The following is a 23,498-nucleotide window of genomic DNA, read 5'->3' as shown; positions in this document are numbered from 1 at the left end:
CTGCATCTCAGCATTTCTCAAATCTCACCATTTGCGCAATATGTCTTCTTGGGGTCTGGCAAAGGGCATGACATAGAAACAGTTCGCTCTAAATCCACTTTCCCCTCCCTTAGGCACATGCAAAAATTGGCTAAAGAAGAAATTGCATGTTTACTGGAGTAAAGTTCACTTGAGCTATTGATCTCGCAGTGTCCAGTACTAAAGTTCATCTGACAGTTGATTGTCCGGAATCCAAATGTCAAATTTTACTATCAGCTGTGACCCTGGAAGCACTTGTAAGTATAAAGTGCATATATCACCTGAGGTTTTTGTAAGTTATAAAGGAACACACACTCACAGGAGATTCTTGAAGCATCAGGAAGCAAAAGACAATCCGTGGCTAAGTTGGGCACCAACTAATGGATTTGCACTTGTTAACAGGATTTCCGTTATCTGCCCCACACTTGCTCAGCAAACAACTCTTCCATTTGACATTCTCTGCTCAAAATGTGTGCTGACTTCTGGATGAGTATTTTATTTTGAACACAGAGAAGAAATATCAACTGATATCCTAGAGGCATCAGAGAACATCTCAAACCTTGTGAGCAAACATCTGTGGTTGGAATAAGGTAGGAAATGTTTTGTAGAGGTTCTTTTCCTGATGGCACAATTTTCTCATCTCAGAGATCACTTTCCATTCTTTTTCTCCACTCCCCTTCTCAAAGCCAGTATTTCCTCTGAAGCTTTTGGCTTGACCTCTTCATCTTTATCCTAAACAAAATAAATCTACGTGCCTTTACCCAAAATCAAATTAATTATTGTTTTAATTGTTGAGATCTGCAGGTCCAGCTTAAAAGTCTTATCGCCTTACCCAAAACTCTCCAGTCACCGTACTTGGGGTAAGGTGGTGAAGTCTTAATTTTTTTAAATGCAGGACGCTTTTGCAAATGCTGTCTATTAGAAAGTGTTTGTTGTCATTTGTCCAGCTTTTATTTCCTTTCTAACCTTTCCAAATTAATTCTTCTCCCATCCTTATAGAAAGAAAAAGAAATCCAGAACATTTTGCATTTTTAAAATATATTTTTATTCTGTTCTCATTGCTAAGAATTATTACTATTAGCAGCAGAAGCATTAGAATTTGCTAACAACAAACAAACAACACGAAGCAGCCAGCTTGGGTAGTTTAGCCTACTGGGGTTATATAAAGGAAAAGGTAAAGGTACCCCTGCCCATACAGGCCAGTCGTGACTGACTCTGGGGTTGCGCACCCAACTCGCTTAAGAGGCCGGGGGGCCAGCGCTGTCCGAAGACACTTCTGGGTCACGTACTGGGGTTATATATATTCTTATTAATTAGTGAGCCAGCCAGCCAAAGCTTGTGGGCATATTACCCAGCCTTGAATACTATTTTTCTTTCCCCTACTCTCACTGCTTCTGCTGGCAATCTGGCCCCTTCTTGACATGGTCTCTTTGTTGACTCCAATAAACGTGTTAAAGGTAAAGGGACCCCTGACCGTTAGGTCCAGTCGCAGAAAATTCTGGGGTTGCAGTGCTCATCTCACTTTACTGGCTGAGGGAGCCGGTGTACAGCTTCTGGGTCATGTGGCCAGCATGACTAAGCCACTTCTGGCAAACCAGAGCAGCGCACAGATACCTATTTATCTATTCACACTTTGACGTTCTTTCGAACTGCTAGGTTGGCAGGAGCAGGGACTGAGCAATGGGAGCTCACCCCGTCATGGGGATTTGAACCACCGACCTTCTGATCGGCAAGCACTAGGCGCTGTGGTTTCGACCACAGCGCCACCTGTGTCCCAATGAACGTGTTACTTTTTATCATTGCTGACCAGCTGCAAAGGCTAATCCCACTTTTTCTCCATGTCTTCCAGCAGGACTATCCACACCAGACGATACACAAAAGCAAAGGTTGAGCACAATGGCCATCTTCAGCCCAACATCCCTGTCCCCTTTGAATGCTGGAGAGAAATATTATGCAGCCTTCAACGCAAGCACTTACCCCAACAGTAGTCACAGTAATGATGATCCAGAATTTGTATACAAGACAGTAACAATGTATATAGTGTGTGTATCAATAATTATAGTTTGCATTTTGGGATGCTTGGGGAATGGAGCTGTCATCTGGCTGCTTGGATTCCGTATTCAGAGGACCCCCTTCACCACGTACATCCTGAACCTCGCCGTTGCAGACTTTGGTTTACTTGCTGTGGACCTTATTCTAGAAATACGCTGGCTTCAGAATCGCAAACAGGATGAGGGTGTTGCGTTTGAATTCTTTGAAGATATTTTCCAATTCATGTACAACGCGGGTCAGTTTCTGCTGACAGCCATCAGCATTGACAGGTGTGTGTCTGTACTCTTCCCAGTTTGGTATGGATGCCACCGACCGCCACGTTTGTCCATTGTTTTGTGTGCCTTCATATGGGTGCTTTCTTTCTTTCTCCCTGCAACACATTTCATTCTCTACCTGGCTATTAAAGAGTATCATGGTTCCGTAAGACTCTACCAGTACATTGAGAATGGCTTCTTTTGTCTCCCACTAATAATTGTCTCCACATTGATCCTGTTCATCAAGGTCTGCTTTAAAACACAACAGCAGAAGCGGGGCAAGCTCATTATAGTCATCCTCCTTACTCTTTTCTTCTTTATCTTTCTTTCTTTTCCACTGAATGCCTTTTACATTGGCCATTATGTTTTCCATATTCCAACTTTGCATCGATTGCAATATGGCTACTTGTGTGCCACTCTGAACAGCAGTGTTAACCCTTTGCTCTATTTCGTGTTTGGGAGACGAAAGAGAGGCGGGCATGTAAAGGGCATGAAAGCCATACTCCAAAATATTTTCAAGGAAGAAGAAAACCAAACAGAAGAAGTGGAGACCTGTGCTTTAAGACCCTTGTGATGGCTTTGAAAGAGTACAACTTATAGCTATACCACTCTGGTTACTATAAGTTGTTCTAGCTCCTACCAAGTAAACAAGTGTATATTTATATTCCACTGCTGAGATTAAGTTTTGATGGCTCCAAAAGATTTATAATCCTAGTTTCTTTGAAGCAGACCTGTGTAATTTTGGTTTCTATTACCAGTACTTTTCTTGACCTGTATTCAGTGTGGGCTATTGATTCCAGGATGTGTTTAGAATTTCAGCAGGTGGGTGAACTAGATGAACTCGGAAGCTCTTAATTATTCTAAGTCTTGTAGTGTTATGAAGCAAAGCATGCTATACCATCAAAACCATGTCTCTGTTTTACAAACCATGTCTCTGTTTTACATGATTACCAGAATCATGAATGTACAAAAACCCTTCATCTATATTTGATATACTGTAATCTTGTATGTATAATCACCCCTTGCATTGCTTTGTAAGCCACCGTTTCTAATACAAGTTTGCATCTAGCTGTAACATGTCTACAATTGTTTGCATTGCTGTTGTAAAATGCTGTCATGGACTGGGTAGGGGCAGAGAAGGGGCAGCTGAAGAACCCCCAGGGAAGAAGACTCAGAGCCAGGGGATTGGTGGTGGGACAACTATGAGGGGTCAGAGGGAGGAGACTGGGAAGAGGAGGAGGAGGTGGTGGTGTTGGAAGCTGAAGAGGTAGCAGGTTTTAGTGAGCAGGAAGAGGCTGTGACAGAGAGAAGTCCAAAATCTGGGTGGGAGAAAAGGAAGGAGGAGGGAAAGGATTTGGAAATAGTCTTCTCCCCACCCTACATTCCCACTCTCGGTCTCTCACACACAGAGCTGCAGGGAGAACTGTTCTAAAGCCCAGACAGTAAAATGACTGGCAAGCTAGGAGCATCAATGGTACACCTTGGAGATTTCACCCAGGGCAAAAGTCCTGGCGTAAACCTCCCCCCCACCCCAGATATGGCTCTGCATTTGTGGAAGGCAACATCAGAGCACTATTAATCAAACACACTGAGAGCACTTTGCATAAGACTCTTTGCTTCACCCTGACTAAAAGTAAACACAGAGAACTCTGAGGTGATGTCATGCAATTGCAGCTGGACATATCAGATGCTTTTTCTGCCCCTGCCCCCAACTCACATGCAACTGGTGCACACGAGGGGAGCAAGATTTAACCTACCTCTTCCCCAAAGCTTCTTGCCAGCAGCATTTATTTAGCAATAGCTTTTAGGAGCCGGATAAGGAATGCCTCACCAGCATGCAAAGGCATGGGGATGCCAGGAAAACCTCCCTACTCTCCTTCAGGATGAGGCCTGGGATAAGGGGTATGCTATACCAACTAAATATGATATAAGTAAAGGTAAAGGAAGGGACGCGGGTGGTGCTGTGGGTTAAACCAGAGCCTAGGACTTGCTGATCAGAAGGTTGGTGGTTCGAATCCCCACGACAGGGTGAGCTCCTGTTGCTCTGTCCCTGCTCCCGGCCACCTAGCAGGTTGAAAGCACATCAAAGTGCAAGTAGATAAATAGGAACTGCTCCAGCGGGAAGGTAAATAGCGTTTCCATGTGCTGCTCTGGTTTGCCAGAAGTGGCTTAGTCATGCTGGCCACATGACCCGGAAGCTGTACACTGGCTCCCTCGGCCAGTAAAGCAAGATGAGCGCCGCCACCCCAGAGTCGGTCACGACTGGACCTAATGGTCAGGGGTCCCTTTACCTTTAAAGGTAAAGGACCCCTGGATGGTTAAGTCCAGCCAAAGGTGACTATGGGGTGTGGTCTCATCTCGCTTTCAGGCTGAGGGAGCCGGCATTTTTCCACAGATGGCTTTCTGGGTCATGCAGCCAGCATGACTAAACCACTTCTGGTGCAATGAAACACCGTGATGAAAACCAGAGTGCATGGAAACGCCGTTTACCTTCCTGCTACAGCTGTACCTATTTATCTACTTGAACCAGCATGCTTTCAGACTGCTAGGTTGGCAGGAGCTGGGACAGAGTAACAGGAGCTCATCCTGTCATGGGGATTCAAACTGCTGACCTTCTGATCGGCAAGCCCAAGAGGCTTAGTGGTTTAGATCACAGCGCCACCCATGTCCCTTAAAATATGGTATACATGGTATGCATCACCTTTCAGTTTATCCTTACAACAATTCTGTGAGGTAGGTTAGGGTGAGTGTGTGACTGAATCAAGGGCACTCACTAAGTGCCATTGCTAAATAGTGAGTTCAATCTAGCTCTCTCCACTCTTAGTTCAGCACTGGAATGCAAATGTGCAGGCAAGGTCAAGGTTCATGGCTCTCTCATGCAAAACTTTGAGATGAGTCAAAAGAGTGTTGACAAGACTAGTGATTTTATTTATTTTGCAGAAGGCTGTTTGGGAATGCTTTTGTATATAGTTCTTTTTCACATGACATATTGTAACTGTCTTCATCGAGAGGAAACACCTGACTATCATCTACACATGCCCAAGCAAGATAGCTCTGATGGCAGATAATAATGCCCTGGTGTTTAACTGCCAAGAACATGTGCCCAGTATTTCATACATATTCGTATATATCAGTCTCATGTGCAGTAACACCAAGTTGATACTCCTGTAGCCAAAACTGTACGACCTTTACATAAGAGGCATACTTCAGTAGATGTGGGTAGCTCTGAGAGGGCCATAAAAACCTCTGAACACCCCACTGAAAACTCAGTGGGATGGAATGTTGAATGAGTGAGAGTGAGTTGGAGTGGCATAGAATGGAGTGGCTTTCTCTCCTTCTTTCTTTTTTTCTCTCCCACGAAAAAGCACCAAAAATAACATCTTATGGTATGGCTAAGCCTTACTCAGACTGAGATATTTTTCTCCATGTCCCCCAGGATGGAATGAAGAGGCTTTAAAGAATAGAGGCTTTGAAGAACTGGTGCATACGGGATCGGACAGAAGTGTGCCCACACCCCACCAAAAAAAGCAGATTGGCCTCCCATACATGTCAAAGTTTTCCCAAGGGGGTTGAAAAATTAAGGCGATTAAGGCCTGGCAGCAGAACATCACGGGGGAGGAGAGTACTGTTGCGTTCAGAAGCTGTTGTGGTCTTCCTTGAACCATCTGTTTGGCCACTGTGAGACCAGGACAATTGACTACAAGGGCCACTGACCTGATCTAGCAGGACTCTCTTTTTTGTTCTTCAGATATATTTCTCCACCCCAGTCTACGTTCTTCCCCTGAAGAACCAACCGCAAGCTGATTACTCTCTAAATAGACTGGTTAGTCTTTCTGTTAATGGGTCAGGTGACACTCTAATCAATAAAGATATTTCTCCAGATAGGGACAAAGAGAAGTTAGACTTGCTTACCACTTGCAAACTCTCTCTTCTCAAGAGTGCCTGACAGGGACACTGAACTTTAGAAGGCAAGAGTCTCCTCCTGAGTTTGCCAAATGCTATCCTGAGACCCAATGCACAAAGCAACCAGCTTATCACACGATGCTGGCAAATGGATCACACAGAACTGAACACACATGGGCAGAATCCTACACTTCTTGCTAAGAACCAGATGAGGCGTCTTAACAATTTCTGCAAATCTTCCGATTACCTGCTTATTCCAGCACCACTTGCTGCTCCCATTCACCATGCCTGAGGGATGCTGAGCCAAAGCTTTTGACAGGTATGCGAATAGCTAATTTTGATATAATTCCTTAGAAAGGTAGAAGGCAAGTGTAGCTGAATGGCAATGCTGTGCATCTTTGGCAGATAGGTGGGACAAGCTAACTCCATGGAGTGTTCTGTTAGAAGGATACCGGGTGGATGGCTGGTGAAGACGGCAGGATTTTTTGGTTTCCACATCCAGTCAGAGCAGAAAGTACTAGGCAGGATAGAGTAATGCTTTGTCTAATACATTCTACATTGTAAAAATCTTGCTGTCTGGCTAAGCTATTGTGGGTCATTTTCAGATTTTCATATTTCTTGTTGAGAAATTTGACTTTCCAAATGCTTATTGATATTGTGAATGTCGATTTTTTACTCGTAGGAAAGATCCATAACCCACCAGAATATTGCATTTCCCCTCTAAGCCTTTGAAACTGATGTGTTTCAACAAACACTCAAAAAAAAACAAACAATATTCCTAAAGTGTTTGTTTGTTCATCAGTCATGAATTCCCAATATAGCATGTCTCTTTTGCTATTGTTTGAATGCCTCATTTTAATATGGTTGTGCTTTATAGCCAAAACTGACTCCACATTTGTTTATTTTCTCCTGGTAGTAAGATCTATACAAGAAATAGTACTCAAAAATACAGATCTAGCAAGATGAGCAATGATGGCCTGGGATCCTGGTCCCCTTGGAATGCTTCATGGGAAGACATTGGAGCAGAAAATGACACTGACATCCTAACCCCCCAGGATGGTTTTGATCATGAATTATCACCATATCGTATAGCAGACATTCTTATCTGCATCTCCATTTTACTTATTAGCATTTTTGGAATCATTGGGAATGGAACTGTCATCTGGTTTCTTGGCTTTTGCATGAAGAGGAATCCTTTCACCACTTTCATACTGCATCTGGCTGTTGCTGACCTTGGGGCTCTCATGAGCTTACCTCCTCTTTCGATTATGAGAATTTTGACGTTATTTCCATTCTTACCTTTTTATATTAACTTGTTTGCAGTATTCGATAATTTGTTGTTGTTTATGTACAGCACTGGTCAATACCTGTTGACAGCCATTAGCATGGACAGGTGTGTTTCTGTCGTTTTCCCACTTTGGCATAGATGCCACCGACCACCACACTTTTCCACCCTTGTGTGTGCCACAATATGGATCATTTCTTCCCTGCTCACTGCAATCAACTTGATTGCTTCTATTTTTAACATTCTACCGAATACCATTTTCTACCACCTTCTCATGAATGCTATACTTTGCCTCCCACTCATGACTGTTTCCACTCTGGTCCTGTTTATAAAACTTTACTTCAGATCACAACAGAGGAAGAAGGGAAAAGCTTTAACAGCTATCCTCCTTGCCCTCCTCTTCTTCCTCTTCTTAGCTTTCCCACTTACTTGCATTTCATTAATCCGTTTTTTCCCTCCACATACAGACTATAATGTTGATTTTTTTGCAATATCTGCTGCGTTATTATGCAGCTGCCTGAATAGCAGTATTAACCCACTGATTTATTTCCTGATTGGGAGAAACAAGAGGGCTCGATCCAGGGAGAGCATGAAGGTCATACTCCAGAGACTTTTCAAAGAGGAGGAAAACTGCAGAGAGAAACGAGAAGTTTCAGTTCAAACCTGGATGTGAAGACTTCAAAATAGCTCAGAAAGTGTCATATTCTATCTCTTGGTGTATTTCTTGGTGTATTTCTTTTCCTCTGTACTCACTATTTTATTATTTTTGATTCAGTTACTCTGTTAACTCTTGTCCTCTTTTCAGGGGTATCCTTAACATCCCCTTGGATTGCCAGTTTCGCAGGATAAATGTTTTATATGTTTTAGAAAATTAAATAAAAATAAATGCCGCTTTAACAGTGTGAGTTGAGTGGGATGATTTGCTAAATGGTATAGAAAACAGATTCATTGCCAAAGGGAATGAAGTAAAGAAATCTTCACATGTAGAGCTCGAATGTTTGAAGAAAACAGAGGAAAATCTTTCCCCCAGATTTTTAAAAAAGTGCATGATAGAACATTCCACCAGTACAATCCCTATTTTTTGTGCTATTTTTTCAGAAAAAGAGGTGCAGAAACTCACCATGAGGTCTTCGTTGTTCTCTTATAATTGCAACAGCAAGCAGCTGAGAGGCTCTGGAACTGAGTTCCGGTCAGTTACTCCTGAAAAAGAGCACTTTTTTTTAATTATACGGATGTAGTGATATAGAAATTATAACTATGTGCATAAAAATACACACAGTTATGCCTTCTACAACTTTATAGGGCAATGTGACAATTAGCAGAAGTGATTCATGACATCAATGCTTCTCTATCATTCCAATAATTTTTTTGAAATAAACACCAGTGGATATAGGAGGGAGATGGTTCCATATCATGTCACAATGCACTTTCCACTCAATGCTAGCCACTGAGGCTATATCCAAAGCTACACTAGACTCCTTTGCATGATGAAGAACCGACATCACCATGGACTCACCTTGACACATCATTCTAGTCAACACTTATTAAGAAGGATTGGGATGGGGGCATGAGAATAAAGCAAGCAGGTGAAACAATGCAGTCCACTCTGCATTGCAGAGAAAAGAGTCACCCCTGGACATGGGAGAAGATGACCAGGCTCATCTTAAGCTGATTAGCTTTTCACTGGCACAACTTAAGTGACCCACCACAGTGTGCAAAGACTCCAATGCAATTGAGAGGAAGCAAGCTGCTCACATAAAAGGCTAAGGAAAAATCTGCCTGAGTAAGTAACACTCATCATCAGAATGGCACAAAGCACCTGATGGGTAACAGGGAGAGATTACTGTATTTTTAATCTTTGTTGGAAGCTTCCCAGAGTGGCTGGGGAAACCCAGCCAGATGGGTGGGTTATTAATATATTATTATTATTATTATTATTATTATTATTATTATTATTATTACTGTCTTCCAACCCAATTCCTTCAGTCTCTCTCTTGCTCTCTCTCTGCCTCTCGCTCTCTGTGTGTGCAATTAATGAAAGTAATTAATGATGCAGAAGGATTGAACCCAAGGATTGAGAACTGGATGTGGTCTGAGACCCAGACCTTTAATTACCCCATTATGTTTTGGAATGCTTTTGAATATCATTTTTGCATATATTGTTATTTTCCCCATAATATAATTTTTGAGTTTGACGCTTTTGTAACTGTCTCCTCTCACAGGAAACACCCAACGATCTCCTGCAGAAGTTAAAGCAAGATAGCTCTGGTGGCAGATAACAAGGTCCTGGCATTTAATGGTCAAGGACATGTGCCCAGTAGACCATTCTCATACAGACTCTTCTATATCACATATTTCAGTCTCATATGCATTAATATCAAGTTGATACTTTCCATGTTTGGGCTCCTGTATCAGCGGGAGGGACAAAGAGAAGTTGGACTTGCTTACCGCTTGCAAACAATCTCTTCTCAAGAGTTCCTGCTTGGGACACTGAACTTTAGAAGGCAAGAATCTCCTCCTGAGTTTGTCAAATGCTATCCTGAGACCCAGTGTGGAATACAGTCATCTTATCACATGATGCTGGCAAATGGATTACACAGAACTGAAGACACCTAGGAAGGATCCTACACATCTTGTTAACAGCCAGATGAGGCATCTTAACAATTTCTGAAAATCTTCTGATTACCTGCTGATTCCAGCACCTCTTGCTGCTCCCACTCACCATGCCTGAGGGATGCTGATCCAAAGCTTTTGACAGGTACGTGAGTGGCTAAATTTGATTTCATTCATTAACAAAGGTAAGAGGGGATCTGTAGCTGAATGGCAATGCTGTGCAGCTTTGGCAGATAGGTGGGACAAGCTAAATCCATGGATTCTTGTGTTACCTGGTAGATGGCTGGTGAAGACGGCAGGAATTTTTGATTTCCACATCCAGTCAGAGCAGAAAGGACTAGGCAGGATAGACTAAAAGGTTGTCTAATACATTCTACATTATCACCATACCGAATAACAGACATTCTTATTCCCATTTTACTTATCTCCATTTTACTTATTAGCATTTTTGGAATCATTGGGAATGGAACTGTCATCTGGTTTCTTGGCTTTTGCATGAAGAGGAATCCTTTCACCACCTTCATCCTGCATCTGGCTGTTGCTGACCTTGGGGCTCTCACATGCTTATTTGCTTTTTCCATTATATATCTTCTGAGGTCATTTCTATCTTTACCTCCCTATATGCATTTGATTGTATTATTGCTTTCCAATCTTTTTATCTTGATGTACAACACTGGTCAATATCTGTTGACAGCCATTAGCATGGACAGGTGTGTTTCTGTCGTCTTCCCACTTTGGCATAGATGCCACCGACCACCACACTTTTCCACCCTTGTGTGTGCCACAATATGGATCACTTCATTCCTGCTCACTGCAATCAACTTGATTGCTTCTATTTTTAACATTCTACAGTATACCATTTTATTCCAGTTTCTAATAAATGCTATACTTTGCCTCCCACTCATGACTGTTTCCACTCTGGTCCTGTTTATAAAAGTTTACATTAGATCAAAACAGAGGAAGAAGGGAAAAGCTTTAACAGCCATCCTACTTGCCCTCCTCTTCTTCCTCTTCTTAGCTTTCCCACTTACTTGAATTGTATTAATCGGTTTTTTCACTCCATTTATAGCCTATTTTGTGGAATCTGTTGGGTTATTATGCAGCTGCCTGAATAGCAGTATTAACCCACTGATTTATTTCCTGATTGGGAGAAACAAGAGGGCTCGATCCAGGGAGAGCATGAAGGTCATACTCCAGAGACTTTTCAAAGAGGAAGAAAACTGCAGAGAGGAACGAGAAGTTCCAGTTCAAACCCGGATGTGAAGACTTCAAAATACCTGGGAAAGCTTCATTTTCTATCTCTTGGTGTATTTCTTGGTACTTGTTTTCCTCTGTGCTCACTATTTTATTATTTTGGATTTATTTTTGCTCTGTTAATTTTTGTCCTCTTTTCAGGGGTATCCTTAAAATCCCCTTGGATTGCCAGTTTCGCAGGATAAATGTTTTATATGTTTTAGAAAATTAAATAAAAATAAATGCCGCTTTAACAGTGTGAGTTGAGTGGGATGACTTGCTAAATGGTATAGAAAACAGATTCATTGCCAAAGGGAATGAAGTAAAGAAATCTTCACACGTAGGGCCCAAATGTTTGAAGAAAGCAGAAGAAAATATTTCCCCCAGATATTTAAAAAAATGCATGATAGAACATTCTACCAGTACAATCCCTATTTTCTGTGCTATTTTTTTTAGAAAAAGAACTGCAGAAACTCACCATGAAGACTGCCCTTGTTCTCTTATAACAGCCATGGCACCCACCTGAGGGCTGTGGGAATTGAGCTCTGATGAGTTGTGGCTGAAAAAAAGCCATGTTTATATGGATGTAGTGATATAGAAATTATAACTATGTGCATATAGAAATCAACAAAATTCTGCCTTCTACACCTTTATAGGGCAATGGGACAATGAGCAGAAGTGATTCATGACATCAATGTTTCTCCAACTTTCCAATATTTTGTTGAAAAAAACACCAGAGCATACAGGGGGGAGATGGTTCCATGTCATGGCACAATGCACTTTCCACTCAATGCTAGCCATCAAGCCATATCTTGATGCATACAATGGACTCCTTTGCATGGTGAAGAACTGAATTCGCCATGGATAAAGACTCACCTTGACACATCATTCTTGTCAACACTTATTAAGAAGGACTGGGATGGGGCATGAGAATAAAGTCAGGTGAAACCATGCAGTCCACTCTGCATTGCAAAGCAAAGAGTCACCTCTGAGCAGGGGAAAAGATGAACGGGCTCCTCTTAAGCTCCTTAGCTTTTCACTGGCATTACTTAAGTGTCCCACCACAATGTGCAAAGGCTCTAATGCAATTGAGAGAAAGCAAGCTGCTCACATTAAAAGCTAACCAAAAATCTGCCTGAGCAAGTAACACTCATCATCAAAATGACACAAATCACCTAATGGGTGGCAGGGAAAGATTACTGCCTTCCAACCCAGCTCCTACAATCTGTGTATGTGTCCGTGCGCACGTGAGTAACAAAAGTGTTGGAATTCTGCTACCCGGTCATCGGTATGTGCCTATCTATTCAGGCACCGGCTGAATTCCTCAGACCTCCCTCCGGCGTCTCCCGGCAGGATAAACAACACGAGGTCCGTTCCGGCGATTTTCCTCAGGCTGTGAGGAAAACACACCAACTGCTTCTCCTCCTCTCCTCCTCCCTGCATATCCCCAGGGAGGGGAATCAGACACAGACAGTAACGTATCTACATGTCCTTTATTTGTGTCTTTCTAGCAGTCATCCAGAAAACATGTCTGCTCTCTTCAACATACAGAGAGAAACCCAACCCATGTACTTCCTGTACAGGTCATATGACAAACCCACTGAGCTAACATCCGGTGCTCAGTACAGAATGGACTGCCCCTTTGTTCCCATGGCAACAGTCACAAACATCCTGTTTGGCTTTCCAGCCACAAGCAGCAGACTGTGCTGCCTTTGCTTGCTGCAGCTTTGGTGCTTTAGAATAACATCCTCCCCCTAAAGTATCAATGCGTGCTGCGAGCAAAGCGTCATCCAGAGAAGAAAACAAACAGTTGTTATACTTATAACATTCCCCTGTTGTTTCAGTTCCACCCTTGGAACTACCCGCCACTGGTTTTACCAATGTACCTCTCTGGTTGTGTGACTTCCAAGGAATGAGTGCTTCTGCATTACCTTGGTTAACAACTCTCTGTTGTGCCTTTGTCTCTGACTCAGACACAGCTTCAATCTGACCTTGGTCGTTTACAACAGCAACAGTTAGGTAAGCAAACTCTTGTGAATACCTCTTGGGTGGTACACCCTTCGTTGCTCTCTCAGACCTACGTAAGAGGTGCTGCTCTTCCTTGCTTTCTGGTTCAGCCTTTGGACTCTCTGGAGAACCAGTACTAAGCTTAATCAGTGGTTCATCCTCCTCTTCTGAGGATCTAGTCATTATGTGAGATTTCCTCTCAATGACCGTGACAACTGAGCTGTCTGAGCTATCGCTGTCATCATCAGTGCTGCTGAACTCAATAAAATCAACATCATCATCATCATCATCTTCACCTGTGGGAAATGTGTGAACAACTACTCTCTCCTGTTCAGGAGCACTCTCTAGAAATTTTGTGAGAATCACCTTTCCAGATTCAGACAAAATTACTCTGTAGAGACCCTTTTCATAACCCACAAAAATGCCTCTGGCATTCTTTACTCCACCTGGAGCTTCTGTTCTCACATGAGACCCAAAAACCTTGAAATGGGCAACAGAAGGTTTTCTGTGGAACAGTTTCTCAAAAGGAGAACATCCCAACTCTTTTGAAAACTTTCTCAACCAGGTATAACAATATGACATTAGCGATTCAGCCCAGTACTCATGTGGCAGATGTGAACTTAGCAATTGCGCATGCATTCCCTTTTGCAATTCTTTGTTCACCCTAACACAAACACATCTATTCCAAGCTTCTTCGGAAGCTGCAAGTTTGTGTTTTATCCCTTTCTTCTTCAGGAACCTCTGGAACTCCTGTAAAAGAAAAATTGGCTTCTCATCTGTGCAAAGACAATCTATGTTAGCATCATGCATATTTTTAACCTTGTCACAAAACTCTTTAAACCTTTCTAAGGCTTCTTTCGGTCTCTCCAAAAGGTAAATCCAGACAAAACCTGTAAAAGAATCAACACATATTAGGTAATACTTTGCATTGCCTCTAGAAGGTGCTAAAGGACCAATCACATCAGCATACACCCGCTGAAATGCTCTTTTGACCCTCGAGGTGACCTGCTTGGCGTTCTTCTCAGCTACACCTGCAAAAGAAATCATGTTAGAATCACAAGAATTACATTTCATGTAATCACTTTGATCAAAAGTCAACAAATACAGTCCATCTTTCTCTTTGGCAGAAAGATACAACTCTCCATCTTTGTAGATCTCGCAGTTCTGATCATCATAGGACAATTTTAGTCCCTTCTTGGCAATCTGCGAAGCGCTGAGCAGATTGTACTTCAATTCTGGAACCAAATAAACATTGTTTATAGTCAAGTTCAGACTCTTAAGAAACACAGTCCCAATTCCGGTCGCTTCCAGCTCTTGACCGTTGGCTTGTTGTACAGCGAAGCTTTGCTTCTTAAACGTAGAAAATAGTCCTCTGTGTCGACACATATGAACTGTGGCTCCAGTATCGATGACAAAGAAATTTCCCGCTTCTGGTGTGGCTTTTAGCGACATCAAAGCCTTTGCAGTCTTTGCCTTTGGCTTGGTGCGACCTTTGTCTGACGCCTCAGACTTTGTGGAGCTCGACTTGGCTCCTTTCTTCCGACGTGGCTTCGTACAGTTCCGCTGTAGATGCCGAGTCTGGTCACAATTGTAACATCGGACAACGTTCATAGCTACAGCATCTCCTCCAGTAGCTTGAGCAGTGGGGTTGTTAGAACTCCGTTCTTCCCTCCCTCTGTCTTTCACGTCCAGGGCTGCAAGCCTGTCATGTTCACAAAGAACCACGGCAAAGACCCTCTCCGACGTGAGATCAGCTGCTGGGAGGGACCCCAGCTGACTGGCAACTGTTTTGTAAGTCCGATTCAGGCTGTTGATCACCATGAAGCAAAACACTTCCTCCTGCAGACGGAAATTGCGTTCCACCATCTGTTGACGCAGAAATTTCATTTCCGTCAGGTGCGCTTGAACATCTCCATCAGGCGCTAGCCTCAGGTTGGTCAGCTTCTCAAAATACAGCAACGCTGAAGAACCTGCATCTCTCTGATGTGTCCTTCTTAGCGTGTTCCAAATATCTCTCGCGTGCTCTAAGCCTTGTATGTGGATCAATTGCGAATCTGACACACACAGGATTATAGCAGTTCTGGCCTTCACATCCTGTGACTCCCAAGCACGCGTTGGCGCTGCAGGAATGGGGTTCTCAATCACGTCAAACAGTCTCTGATTCTGCAGCAGGGCCTTCATCTTAATAGACCAAGATGCATAATTGTCACTGGTCAAAAGGGGCGGAGAAGGCAGAGCTCCCCCCTTCTTGGCATCCATTGTGAGTCCTTGCATTGACTCTTTAAAACACAAGCCTCTAAAATCCAATAGCTGGCTTGTTTACACTCTGTGCACCTGGCAGCTCTCAACGCTGGCTGCGTTGGAAATTTCCAAGAGCTCCTCAGCCTTTGTAGTCAAAACATTCTATTGTTGCTTTCACTTCTCCTCTCTGAGGATTAGCCTTCACTGGAAGGCGTCGCTTAGCAACAGCACATTCCAATCCCTTGGAGAAGAAACCACAGGAATGTTTGGTATGCGGTTTCACTTTTAACTGGAGCTGTTTCCCATACGCTGCTCCCTCGAAGCAGAGAAATAACTCAATCTGCATTCACTCTTCTAAGCCCGAAAATCACATACCTGGGCTCCGTGGCTTTTGCTTCCAGCTTGCTCTGGTCAGCTTCTGGCTGCAGAGAATCAGTTTTCTCAGGTCAGGCATCCATGGAAGCCACCTCTTGATGCAGAGGGCGATGAAAACAGGAACCACGCTCTGCTACCAATGTTGGAATTCTGCTACCCGGTCATCGGTATGTGCCTATCTATTCAGGCACCGGCTGAATTCCTCAGACCTCCCTCCGGCGTCTCCCGGCAGGATAAACAACACGAGGTCCGTTCCGGCGATTTTCCTCAGGCTGTGAGGAAAACACACCAACTGCTTCTCCTCCTCTCCTCCTCCCTGCATATCCCCAGGGAGGGGAATCAGACACAGACAGTAACGTATCTACATGTCCTTTATTTGTGTCTTTCTAGCAGTCATCCAGAAAACATGTCTGCTCTCTTCAACATACAGAGAGAAACCCAACCCATGTACTTCCTGTACAGGTCATATGACAAACCCACTGAGCTAACATCCGGTGCTCAGTACAGAATGGACTGCCCCTTTGTTCCCATGGCAACAGTCACAAACATCCTGTTTGGCTTTCCAGCCACAAGCAGCAGACTGTGCTGCCTTTGCTTGCTGCAGCTTTGGTGCTTTAGAATAACAAAAAGTACCGTAAATCTAATTATTCAAAAGAGAGGAATGAACTTGCTGTTGGACTGATGCAGAAGGATTGAACCCATGGATTGAGAATTGGATATGGTGTGAGTCCCAGAACTTTAATTACCCCCATAATGTTTTGTAATTCTTTTAAATATCATTACTGCAGATATAGTTATTTTCCCCATAATATAAGTTTTGGGTTTGATACTTTTGTAACTGTCTCCTCTCACAGGAAACACCCAACTATCATCTGCAGAAGTTCAAGCAAGATAGCTCTGGTGGCAGATAACAATGTCCTGGCATTTAACGGTCAAGGACATGTGCCCAGTAGACCATTCTCATACAGACTCTTCTATATCACATATTTCAGTCTCATATGCAGTAATATCAGGTTGATACTTTCCATATTTGGGCTCCTGTATCGGCAGGAGGGACAAAGAGAAGTTGAATTTGCTTACCGCTTGCAAACAATCTCTTCGGACACTGAACTTTAGTAGGCAAGAATCTCCTCCTGAGTTTGTATGTTAAATACAATCATCTTATCACACGATGCTGGCAAATGGATTACACAGAACTGAAGACATGTGGGCAGGATCCTACACATCTTGCTAAGAGCCAGATGAGGCATCTTAACAATTTCTTCAAATCTTCTGATTACCTGCTTATATGAGCACCACTTGCTGCTCAGACTCACCATGCCGGAGGGATGCTGGTCCAAAGTTTTTGAGAGCAATGAGAACTGCTAATTTTGATGTCATTCATTAGCAAAGCTAAGAGGGGATCTGAGGCTGAATGACAATGTTGTGCACCTTTGGCTGATAGGTGGGACAAGCTAACTCCCTGGAGTGTTCTGTTAGAAGGATACCGGGTGGATGGCTGGTGAAGACGGCAGGAATTTTGGGTTCCCACATCCAGTCAGAGCAGAAAGTAATAGGCAGGATGGACTAAAGGTTTGTCTAATTCATTACACATTGTAAAAATCTTGCTGTCTGGCTAATCTATTGTGGGTATTTTTCTGATTTTTCTTATCAGTCTCAATTTGACTTGAGTTTTATTTTATCCACTTTTGTTAAAAATCACATTTTAATAATTATAAAAAACAGATGCCTTCCCAATTCATTCTGGCTTTTGTTTCCCTAAACACAAGAGCTGTTCAACTCCTTCTCCCACTCCCCTTCTCTACCACCCAACCGTCCCACCCTCAATGTTTACGACACAAGAGGTTAGTTTCCGATCTTAAGGCTGAGTCAGAGACCAGAATATAAGAATTTTAGTTCAGAAATGATATGCTTACCGATGCTGTGCCTGCAGATTTTTTTACTTGCAGGAAAAATCCATAACCCATTGGTGAACTGCATCCCGCCGCAAGCATTTTAAGCTGTATAGTTTTGACAAACATTCCAATGAACAATATTCCTCACGTTTGTTTGTTTATTTATCAGTCATGAATTCTCAGGTTCTCAGGGCTCCTCCATACCTCATTTGGCCTTCTTCTCGTCGGCATGTGTCCTTTTTATGTTAGGATATGTTATATTAGAAAATGTTGGTCAAAGAGAGTCAACAGGAGAGGAGTGAAAAATGTAAGGAATGTATGTGAAGTATGTTAATGTATCTGGGGTTGAACTGAAGTGTCCCCATGTCCCATGGGGTGGTCTCCCACCAATGTCAAAGTTGCCCCTAGTGGGGTTGGGAAATTAAAGAGCTGGTTGACCAGCAGGAAAAAACAACAACAACAGGAGAGGTGTTGTGTTCAGAAGCTGTTTGTAGGCTTCCCTTAAGCATTTGTTTGGCCCCTGGAAGACCAGGACAGTGGATTTGACTTGAGTTTTATTTCATCTGGTTTTATAATAATCCACATTTTATTTTTAAAAAAACCTTTCGCCTGCCTTCCCAATGCACCATTTGGTTATGTTTTTATAATATATGTTGGAAGCTTCCCACCATGGCTTGGGAACCCAGTTAGATGGGTGGTGTACTAATATTCATAATGGCTTTTGTTTTACTGGTCACCAGAGCTGCTCAACTCCTTTTTCCCGTTCCTCTTCTCCACTCCAGATTTGAAGGATTGAGCCCATCCAACCATCCCACTCTCAGTGTTTTGGACACAATATGTTAGTTTGAGATGTCAAGTCTGACTCAGAGAGCAGAAGTGGGTAATTTTAGTTCAGAAATGATATGCTTCCTGATGCTATGCCTGCAGATATTTTATTGAAGGAAAAATCCATAACCCATTGGCAAACTGCATTTCCCCCCAAACCTTTGTTTATCAGTCATGAATTCCCACTATAGCATGTCTCTTTTATTATTGTATGTGTGGCAAGGATTGCAGCACCTAACCAACTATAAAGGCAATATGACGAACATGGTCACAGCCAATGAGTTGTTGGCAGAGGAGCTAAACATCTATTTCACCCACTATGAGGCAGAAAGAGCAGATATCTCAGCTCCTGTCTGCTAGCCTACAAACTCACAGCCACTTGTTTTATATGACCATCAAGTGAAAGCTGCATTGCAGGCGGTCAATCCCTGCAAAGCTGCTGGCCCAAATGGGGTGCTGGGAATAATGGAAAAAAATTGCACCGATCAATTAGCAGGGGTCTTGATGAGGATTTTTAACATCTCTCTGCAAACTGCTTGTGTTCCATCATGTTTGAAAGCAGCCACCATTATCCCAGTCCCAATGAAAGCAGCAATTAACTGCCTAAATGACTATAGATCCATTGCATTAACACCTGTAGTGATGAAATGTTTCAAGAGTCACATGAGAACATGTTTTCCACCGGACTTTGATAAACACCAGTTCGCCTATAGGAGAAATAGGTCAACAGATGATGCCATTGCTACAGCTTTTCACCTTGCAGAGAGTCATCTGGAGAGACCAGGGAGTTATGTCAGAATGCTGTTTATTGATTGCAGCTTGGCTTTCAAGACCATCCTTCCGGACATTCTCATTGGAAAGTTAAGGGACCTGGACCTTTCTTCTAACATCTGTGATTGGATTAAAGACTTTGTGTCCGAGAGATCGGACACAAAGAGTAAGGATTGGACCTGTTACATCTACCTTCCTGAAGCTCAGCACTGGCACTCCACAGGGATGCATGCTAAGTACATACCTGTATTTGTTGTATACATATGATCACATTTCATCTGACCCATCTACTACAATTATTAAGTTTGCTGATGACACCACCATTAAAATGGGTTCAATTGTAGGTGGAGACGAATCTGTGTACAGCGGGGAGGTTCAAAAGGTATCCACATGGTGCTCAGAGAACAATCTGCAGCTAGACATTGGCAAGACAAAGGAGATGGTGTTGGACTTTCGGAGGAAGAGAGGGGAGATAGCCCCATTGTATATCATGGGGGGCTGTGTGGAGAGAGTCTCTTCCTTTAAATACCTGGGAGTCCATCTTAGTGAAGACCTAACTTGGAAGGTCATACAGCACAGGTGGTTAGGAAGGCCCAACAGAGACTTCATTTAATTAGGGTCTTGTGAAAGAACAAGGTTGAACAGCAACTCATGATTTCCTTCTCTCAGTCTCATACTGTATCATGGTGTGGTACGCTGGTTTGACAGCCATTGACAGAGAGTGCCTACGGAGGGTGGTTAAGACAACACACAATATTGTGGGCTGTCCCCTGAGTCCGCTAGATGTCATTGTGGGAGACCGTTGTCTCAGAAGGGTGAGGAACATTCTAAGGGATGACTCACACCCTGGCCAGCACACGATAAGCAGCACCATCAGGTTAAAAAACATTTTCTACCTGTGGGCTGTGAGGCTGCTGAATGGAAGACAGCCACATTGCAGCTGACGTTTGGGGTTGGTGGTTGTACGACAGTGCACAGAGTTTAACAAGGACTGAGAGATTGTGGGGAGGGGGGGCTCATTTAATCTCACTGAAAACAAGTGGTACAGTGACAATAAAGTATTTCTATTTCTAATATGAGTGTCTCACTTTCATATGGTTGAGTTTGTAGCCAAAACAGACTCCACATTTGTTTCTTTTCTCCTGGTAGGAAGAGCCATGGAAGGAGTAGTTCAGAAGTAGAGATCCTGCAAGATGAGCAATGATGGCCTGGGATCCTGGTCCCCTTGGAATGCTTCATGGGAAGACATTGGAGCAGAAAATGGAACTGACATCCTAACCCCCCAGGACAGTTTTGATCATGAATTATCAACATATGATATAGCAGACATTATTTTCCTTGTCTTAATTTCAGTTATTAGCATTTTTGGAATCATTGGGAATGGAACTGTCATCTGGTTTCTTGGCTTTTGCATGAAGAGGAATCCTTTCACCACCTTCATCCTGCATCTGGCTGTTGCTGACCTTGGGGCTCTCACATACTTATTTGCTTTTTCCATTATATATGAGTTTATTTCCATTCTTATCTTTGTATAGTAACTTGTTCCCAGTATTCGAGTATTTGTTGTTGTTCATGTACAACACTGGTCAATATCTGTTGACAGCCATTAGCATTGACAGGTGTGTTTCTGCTGTCTTCCCACTTTGGCATCGATGCCACCGACCACCACACTTTTCCACCCTTGTGTGTGCCACAATATGGATCACTTCTTTCCTGCTCACTCTAATTGGCATGATTTTTTATCTTTTTGGAGATACAATTAATCCCCTTTTCTATCTGCTTCTAATGAATGCTATACTTTGCCTTCCACTCATGACTGTTTCCACTCTGGTCCTGTTTATAAAAGTTTACTTCAGATCACAAGTGAGGAAGAAGGGAAAAGCTTTAACAGCCATCCTGCTTGCCCTCATCTTCTTAGCTTTCCCATTTACTTGCATTTTATTAATTAAATTTTTCACTCCACATATAGACTATAATGTTGAAATTTATGCAATACCACTTGGGTTATTATACAGCTGCCTGAATAGCAGTATTAACCCACTGATTTATTTCCTGATTGGGAGAAACAAGAGGGCTCGATCCAGGGAGAGCATGAAGGTCATACTCCAGAGACTTTTCAAAGAGGAGGAAAACTGCAGAGAGGAACGAGAAGTTCCAGTTCAAACCCGGATGTGAAGACTTCAAAATAGCTGGGAAAGTGTCATATTCTATCTCTTGGTGTATTTCTTGGCACCTGTTTTCCTCTGTGCTCACTATTTTACTATTCTGGATTCATTTACTCTGTTAATTTTTGTCCTTGTTTTAGCAGTATCGTTAAAAGCCCCTTGGATTGCCCATTTGGCAGGATTAATGCTTTCTATGTTTTAGAAAATGAAATAAAAAGAAATGCCACTTCAACAGACACTGCTTATTATCTGGACGTAGTGATATAGAAATTATAATTGTGTCTCGAGGCCCCTAGACCCACCCCTAGAATAAATACACACGGACACTTATATTAGTTTAACGTTTGGGGCAAATTTTGGCCACAACTTTATTGAAATACAATCACATGAGCGGTGTTGGCTTAGGCATTGACTCCCCACTATAACTGACTCCACCTCTCAGGGTGATTGTCCAATGCGGTAAACCAAATGAGGGAGCAAGCTTGATGAGAACCAATCTAAGCTCACCCTGGGGTTCCTGTGGTCCTGGCATGGCCCTAGCCCCTCAAGTGGACTTGGGACGAGATCCAGGATCCCCAGATTCCTTTAACAGAATACCCAGTTCCTGGAGGGGCAGGTGATGGCCACACCTCCCCTCCCCACAATCCAACTGAGCCAATGCCTAACCACCACCTTATAAGTTGCGATGATTTGCTAAGGGGTAGGTAAAATTTAAATGGCTAAAGCCAATCTGCCAAATGGAAAAAAATTCCTACCAAGCCCCTGTTCCAAAATAGGCAAACCAAACCAAAGCAAGGCCAAGCGACTCTACCTAAACTAGGGAGGGCAGGTGGTTGTTCAGCCGTGCAAATGCAAGTGCCTCACTTGCATCATACTGCTGTTTTTTAAGCACCTAGGATCACGCCACCTACTGGCTATTGGCTAAAGCCACCTGGCATGATCCCAGGGGAATGGCCAGGACTCCCCCCCCCCCCATTTCAACCCTGTCAGGTGAGTTCTTGGGTCCCGAGCACAACCAGGACTCTGTTATGAGGATCCCATCTATGTGCATATAGAAATACACAAAGGTCTGCCATCTACACCATTATAGGGCAATGTGACAATTAGCAGAAGTGATTCATGACATCAATGTTTCTCTGGGGAAAGTTCAGAGAATATTTGAAAACTATATGTGAGGACCATACAACGCTAGTGTATTTTAAAGAAGCTTTGTGAAAAAAATAAGGAATATTGTAAGAATGTAATGAGGAAAGAAAATTTTTATTTAAAGGCAATACTATAATTAAGGAATGTGAAGCTAGGAATTTAACTACGGATGATTGTTAGAGGAGTTGAGGGAGGTCCAAAAAGTTAAAATATGTGATGTGGAAATTTGTATGATTGGAGATTTTATGGAAAAATTTAATAAAAATTTATTATTAAAAAAAATTAGCAGAAGTGATTCATGACATCAATGTTTCTCTATCTTTCCAATAAATTTTTGGAAAAAAACACCAGTGGATACAGGAGGGAGATGGTTCCATATCATGTCACAATGCACTTTCCACTTAATGCCAGCCGTCAAGCTACACTAGACTCCTTTGCATGGTGAAGAACTGAAATCACCATGAATAAAGACTCATCTTGACACATCATTCTTGTCAACACTTATTAAGAAGGATTGGGATGGGGCATGAGAATAAAGCAATCAAGTGAAACCATGCAGTTCACTCTGCACTGCAGAGCAAAGAGTCACCTCTGAGCAGGGGTTAAGATGACTGGGATCCTCTTAAGCTGATTAGCTTTTCACTGGCACAACCTAAGTGTCCCACCACAATGTGCAAAGGCACTAATGCAATTGAGAGGCAGCAAACTGCTCACA

At 42.8% G+C, this 23,498-nt stretch overlaps 1 protein-coding gene and 1 pseudogene across 4 annotated transcripts; both read left to right on the top strand.

The window, feature by feature from the left end:
- The first annotated feature begins 205 nt into the window (after window positions 1–205).
- LOC309374121 (mas-related G-protein coupled receptor member H-like) lies at window positions 206–3,399 on the top strand. 3 transcript variants are annotated; one of them, XM_081918971.1, is made up of 3 exons: window positions 206–275; window positions 421–608; window positions 1,868–3,399. In XM_081918971.1, the coding sequence occupies exon 3, from the start codon at window positions 1,915–1,917 to the stop codon at window positions 2,896–2,898; it is 984 nt and encodes a 327-aa protein (XP_081775097.1). In that variant the 5' UTR covers window positions 206–275; window positions 421–608; window positions 1,868–1,914; the 3' UTR covers window positions 2,899–3,399. The 3 variants fall into 3 exon arrangements, with proteins under 3 accessions (XP_081775097.1, XP_081775098.1, XP_081775096.1); XM_081918972.1 differs by lacking the exon at window positions 206–275 and having other exon boundaries at window positions 327–608; window positions 1,871–3,399; XM_081918970.1 differs by lacking the exon at window positions 206–275 and having other exon boundaries at window positions 327–608.
- A 2,410-nt stretch (window positions 3,400–5,809) lies between these two features.
- Window positions 5,810–21,872, top strand: LOC309374210 (proto-oncogene Mas-like; annotated as a pseudogene). The gene is made up of 4 exons (XR_014173494.1): window positions 5,810–6,546; window positions 7,144–7,322; window positions 10,526–10,561; window positions 20,826–21,872. The product of XR_014173494.1 is annotated as a proto-oncogene Mas-like (transcript).
- Window positions 21,873–23,498: the final 1,626 nt, after the last annotated feature.

This window comes from Podarcis melisellensis (assembly GCF_964234715.1).
Source record: "Podarcis melisellensis genome assembly, chromosome: 7".
Taxonomy (NCBI): Eukaryota; Metazoa; Chordata; class Lepidosauria; order Squamata; family Lacertidae; genus Podarcis; species Podarcis melisellensis.
Note: the sequence above shows the minus strand (reverse complement) of the source record. Positions and strands in the feature narration are given on the sequence as shown.